The sequence below is a fragment of the Hemiscyllium ocellatum genome, chromosome 32 (genome assembly GCF_020745735.1).
Source record: "Hemiscyllium ocellatum isolate sHemOce1 chromosome 32, sHemOce1.pat.X.cur, whole genome shotgun sequence".
In the NCBI taxonomy this organism is placed as follows: Eukaryota; Metazoa; Chordata; class Chondrichthyes; order Orectolobiformes; family Hemiscylliidae; genus Hemiscyllium; species Hemiscyllium ocellatum.
In genome coordinates this window covers 51,873,190-51,879,189 of record NC_083432.1, presented here as the reverse complement: position 1 = coordinate 51,879,189, position 6,000 = coordinate 51,873,190, and the positions used below count along the sequence as shown (strand labels likewise).

The following is a 6,000-nucleotide window of genomic DNA, read 5'->3' as shown; positions in this document are numbered from 1 at the left end:
ACTGGGATACCATAGCAATTACAGAAACATGGCTCAGGGATGGGCAGGACTGGCAGCTTAATGTTCCAGGATACAAATGCTACAGGAAGGATAGAAAGGGAGGCAAGAGAGGAGGGGGAGTAGCTTTTTTGATAAGGAATAGCGTTACAGCTGTGCTGAGAGAGGATATTCCCGGAAATATATCCAGGGAAGTTATTTGGGTGGAACTGAGAAATAAGAAAGCGATGATCACCTTACTGGGATTGTATTATAGACCCCCTAATAGTCAGAGGGAAATTGAGAAACAAACTTGTAAGGAGATCTCAGCTATCTGTAAGAATAATAGGGTGGTTATGATAGGGGATTTTAACTTTCCAAACATAGACTAGGACTGTCATAGTGTTCAAGCTTTAGATGGAGAGGAAATTGTTAAGTGCGTGCAAGACAATTTTCTGATTCAGTATGTGGCTGTATCTACTAGAAAAGGTGCAAAACTTGACCTACTCTTGGAAAATAAGGCAGGGCAGGTGACAGTGGGGGAGCACTTTGGGGCCAATGACCATAATTCTATTTGTTTTAAAATAGAGATGGAAAAGGATATACTAGATCTAAAAGTTGAAGTTCTAAATTGGAGAAAGGCTAATTTTGATGGTATTAGGCAAGAATTTTTGAAAGCTGATTGGGGTCAGATGTTCGCAGGTAAAGGGACGGCTGGAAAATGGGAAGTCTTCAGTAATGAGATAATGAGAATCCAGAAAAACTATATTCCTGTCAGGGTGAAAGGAAAGGCTGGTAGGCATAGGGAATGCTGGATGACTAAAGAAATTGGTTAAGAAAAAGAAGGAAGCATATGTCAGGTACAGACAGGATAGATCGAGTGAATCCTCGGAAGAGTATAAAGAAAGTAGGAGTATACTTAAGAGGGAAATCAGGAGGGCAAAAAGGGGACATGAGACTGCTTTGGCAAATAGAACTAAGGAGAATCCAAAGGGGTTTTACAAATACATTAAGGACAAGAGGGTAACTAGGGAGGGAATAGGGCCCCTCAAAGATCAGCAATGCGGTCTTTGTGTGGAACCACAGAAAATGGGGAGATACTAAAGGAGTATTTTGTATCAGTATTTACACTGGAAAAGGATATGAAGATATAGACTGTAGAGAAATAGATGGTGACATCTTGCAAAATGTCCAGTTTACAGAGGAGGAAATGCTGGATGCCTTGAAACTGGTAAAGGTGGTTAAATCCCCAGGACCCGATCAGGTGTACCCGAGAACTCAGTGGGAAGTTAGAGAAGTGATTGCTGGGCCTCTTGCTGAGATACTTGTATCATTGATAGTCACAGATGAAGTGCCGGAAGACTGGAGGTTGGCAAACATGGTTAAGAAGGGTGGTAAGGACAAGCCAGGGAACTATAGACCAGTGAGCCTGACGTCAGTGGTGGGCAAGTTGTTGGAGGGAATCCTGGAGGGACAGGATGTACATGTATTTGGAAAGGCAAGGACTGATTTGGGATAGTCAACATGGCTTTGTGCGAGGGAAATCATGTCTCACAAACCTGATCGAATTTTTTGAAGAAGTAATACAGAAAATTGATGAGGGCAGATTGGTAGATGTGATCTGTATGGACTTCAGTAAGGCATTCGACAAGGTTGCCCATGGGAGACTGATTAGCAAGGTTAGATCTCTCAGAATACAGGGAGAACTAGCCATTTGGATACAGAACTGGCTGAAAGATTGAAGACAGAGGGTGGTGGTGGATGGTTGTTTTTCACACTGGAGACCTGTTACAAGTGGAGTGCCACAAGAATTGGTGCTAGATCCTCTACTTTTTGTCATTTACATAAATGATTTGGATGCGAACATAAGAGGTACAGTTAATAAGTTTGCAGATGACACCAAAATTGGAGGTGTAGTGTACAGCAAAGAGGGGTTACCTCAGATTACAACAGGATCTTGACCAGATGGTACAATGGGCTGAGAAGTGGCAGATGGAGTTTAATTCAGATAAATGCGAGGTGCTGCATTTTGGGAAAGCAAATCTTAGCAGGTCGTATACACTTAATGGTAAGGTCCTAGGGAGTGTTGCTGAACAAAGGGACCTTGGAATTCAGGTTCATAGCTCCTTGAAAGTGGAATCACATGTAGATAGGATAGTGAAGAAAGCGTTTGGTAGGCTTTCCTTTATTGGTTAGAGTACTGAGTGCAGGAGTTGGGAGGTCATGTTGCGGTTGTACAGGACATTAGTTAGGCCACTGTTGGAATATTGCGTGCAATTCTGGTCTCCTTTCTATTGGAAAAATGTTGTGAAACTTGAAAGGGTTCAGAAAAGATTTACAAGCATATTGCCAGGGTTGGAGGATTTGAGCTAGAGGGAGAGGCTGAACTGGCTGGGGCTGTTTTCCCTGGAGCATTGGAGGCTGAGGGGTGACCTTATAGAAGTTTACAAAATTATGAGGGGCATGAATAGGGTAAATATGCAAGTCTTTTCCCTGGGGTCGGGGAGTCCAGAGCTAGAGGGCATAGGTTTAGGGTGAGAGGGGAAAGATATAAAAAAGACCTAAGGGGCAATTTTTTCACACAGAGGGTGGTACGTGCATTGAATGAGCTGCCAGAGAAAGTGGTGGAGGCTGGTACAATCACAACATTTAAGAGGCATTTGGATGGGTATATGAATAGGAAAGGTTTGGAGGGATATGGGCCGGGTGCTGGCAGGTGGGACTAGATTGGGTTGAGATATCTGGTCGGCATGGACGGGTTGGACCGAAGGATCTGTTTCCATGCTGTACATCTCTAAGACTCTAATTGCTACTTTTTATTCTTACTCACCCCTTACCCCACTGCGCAGTTTTCTTGACCAATTCTCCATGTCTCTTTCAGCAGCAATACCCCTCGCCTTTGGATCGTGGATTGGAGACACCCTCTGGCAGGTTCCCACACCTGAGTCCCTAAGGACCACTCCAATCCAACTGAGTACCCTTAATCTGTCAGTCTCGGGAATGCCCGCAGTAGACCAAGAAGTGCCCTATTACTGCTGCCCTCTGTCCAGGTGGGTCTCTGCATGACCCTGCTCGCAGCACCAAATTTGTCGTGGAGAAAATATAGAAAGTCACCAGGAGACGCAGAGAGTTCTTCAAGAAGTAGGTCTTTTATTTGCAAACAAACAACCGTGACACTGAGAAAGCAGATTCTCAATTGCCCACGAACCTCAGGGTCCGTGGATTTTTATTTTTTTATCATCATGTTTCTATTAGCTTATTCAGCATGTCCAACTATATTAACCAAAGTACCTCACTCTAGCTACACAATAAACCAGTGATGTTAGTTCCCATTATCTCTTCAGTGATCTTCCATTCCAGACTAACTTGTCATGATAGATATTTAGCTATTCCATCTATTACAATATTTCCTGTCACAAGCTGACTCTACTATTAATTAGATATTTTAATGTCATGTCCCAAATATTTAGGGTCCCAATCCTGTCATAGTAACACTTAACAGAGAAACTTGCTATATTATTTGTGTAATCTCACCTCGCCATAGTGACCTTTCAGCCTTAACCTTACTCTGCTAATTGGTGTAAGAGCATTCCACTATTGTTATCCCATCCTGCCTTCCACAGACCACAGATTGCCAGTGGTCTACATGCTTTAACCCTTCCTATGCTTTCATGTTCTTTATTTTCCATAGAATCGCATACAGACTTATAAAATTCTAACAGGACCAGACAGGGTAGAGTTGAAAAGTGTGCTGGAAGAGCACAGCAGGTTAGGCAGCATTTGAGGTGCAGAGGAGTCAATGTTTTGGGCATAAGCCTTTCATCAGGATGTAGCTGATGTATTGAATGTATTCGAGAGGTGGCTAGATTTAGCATTTGGGGCAAATGGGGCCAAAGGGTATGGGGAAAAAACAGCATTAGGCTATTGAGTTGAACCATCAGCCACGATTGTGATGGATGGTGGAGCGGGCTCGAAGGGCTGAAAGGCTTCCTCCTCCTCTTCTACCTTTCTATGATGACCCTAGTCACCTCCTCAAAGCAAAACAATCATCAAGTTACTAAGACATGACCTGTCCCACACAGAGTCATGTTGACTGTCCCTAATTAGGCCATGCTTTTTCCAAATGCGTGTAAATCCTATTCCTACTTTCAAATCTCTACAGAGCTCAAACTTCTCCTTTTCTGTCCTCCAGCCTGGCAAGATCATCTACTGGATGTCAGGGTTTCTTTTATAAAATAACAAAACTTTGTCATTTTGAAAATGTAAAGGTGTTTTCATTTAACATAAGTATATATCTATAACAACAGAACCAAAACATAAATTTTACAGTATTTTATTCTGAAAAACAGCAACATGTACAATGTTGTAACTTTTGTTAATAAGTTTAACACAGAAATCTGTATCAGCTACTTGACAAAATATTTTGTGCTAACAGAAAATGTAACAGTACAAGTCTATAAAAAGATAATGTTGACAGAGAGTAGACCAATGTTTTTATTACCTGCCACCAATAATCTGGCTTGAGTCAAAATGATTAGCCAAAGCTTTATTATTGATGTTTAATAAGTCAAGCTCCAGCTCCACATCCAAGCAAATTACTCATTTAGATTCAAAGCCATTCTTTTTCAAAGCTATAAATATGAAGTGGATCTAGTAATGGATCTAATGCACAGGCAATTTCTACAAACTGGGTGTTGTTCATTACAACAGGGCTATGCTGACTTGACCAAAACAAAAATGAATTGCACTCCTGGAAAGATCTCCAAAAGCAGTTGAAAACAAATGAACAGTGAAATTCTGAATATGGTTGGGCAAGATCTAGTTATCTTCCTGTTGAAATAAAAAAATATAGCAATATCATCTCAGTATGACTGGATAAAGCAACACTTGGAAAATGAATAGATTTCACAGCAGCTTCTACACCAGCAACATTCAGTAGCCAAACAGAAGACTCATCAATTTTTGATGCAATAAATTGGGCAGAAAACATTCTGGGATAGCTTTTCTATTTACATAAAACTTTGGTTGTGTTGCCATTTTCTTTTACAACTTTATTCTTCATAAGTCTGGTACGGTGACCATATGATCTTCATCTGTTTCTATCCCAATTTCTTCCTATATTAAAAACCAATAGAGATGTTATTGAAGTAGATTCCAAAAGGGATTCATACACCAACAATATAATTATAATTATAATTTTGACAATCTCTTGATTGTCCCTTGTGGAATAGTATTTGTTCCACATGGCATTCATTTGACTATAGCTGAAAATGTGTTGCTGGAAAAGCGCAGCAGGTCAGGTAGCATCCAAGGAGCAGGAGAATCCTTGGATGCTCCTGGTATAAGCATCCAAGAGCTTGGCATAAGCCCTTCTTCAGCTCTGTAGAGATTTGAAAGTAGGAATAGGATTTACATGCATTTGGAAAAAGCATGGCCTAATTAGGGACAGTCAACATGACTCTGTGTGGGACTCTGTCTTAGTAACTTGATGATTGTTTTGCTTTGAGGAGATGACTAGGGTCATCATAGAAAGGTAGAAGAGGAGGAGAAAGCCTTTCAGCCCTTCGAGCCCGCTCTTCAGAAGGGCTCATGTCCGAAAGGTCAATTCTCCTGCTCCTTAGATGCTGCCTGACCTGCTGTGCTTTTCCAGCAACACGTCTTTAGCTCTGATCTCCAGCATCTGCAGTCCTCACTTTCTCCTAATCCATTTGACTACGTTGAGAGTGTTTAGGGATTCAGCCTCTGCTTCCCATTAGCCAACTAATTAGATAACCAATCCATCCATGCTAATACGTTAATTGAGCTTTTATTTTACACAGAATTTTTGATGTGGCATCTAGTTAAATGCCTTCTGCAAATCTAAGTAGAGTGCATCCAAGGGTTCCTCTTTATCTATACAGCTCGTTGCTTCCTCAAAGAATTCTAATAAATTAAGTCAAACATGAATTCCCTTTCATAAAACTATACTGACTTGCCCGGCTGCATTTAGACTAACCTCTCTCTAATAACCTCCACTATAATGAA

At 41.2% G+C, this 6,000-nt stretch overlaps 1 protein-coding gene across 1 annotated transcript in view; it reads right to left on the bottom strand.

Annotated features, from left to right (window-relative positions):
• Positions 1-4,388: 4,388 nt before the first annotated feature.
• The window catches only part of psmc3ip (PSMC3 interacting protein), a 43,663-nt gene continuing 42,051 nt past the window's right edge, over positions 4,389-6,000 (bottom strand). Inside the window, exon 8 of the mRNA XM_060848731.1 lies at positions 4,389-5,091. Within this exon, the coding sequence (XP_060704714.1) occupies positions 5,035-5,091 (57 nt within the window). The 3' untranslated portion in view covers positions 4,389-5,034. The remainder of the gene's footprint in view (positions 5,092-6,000) is intronic.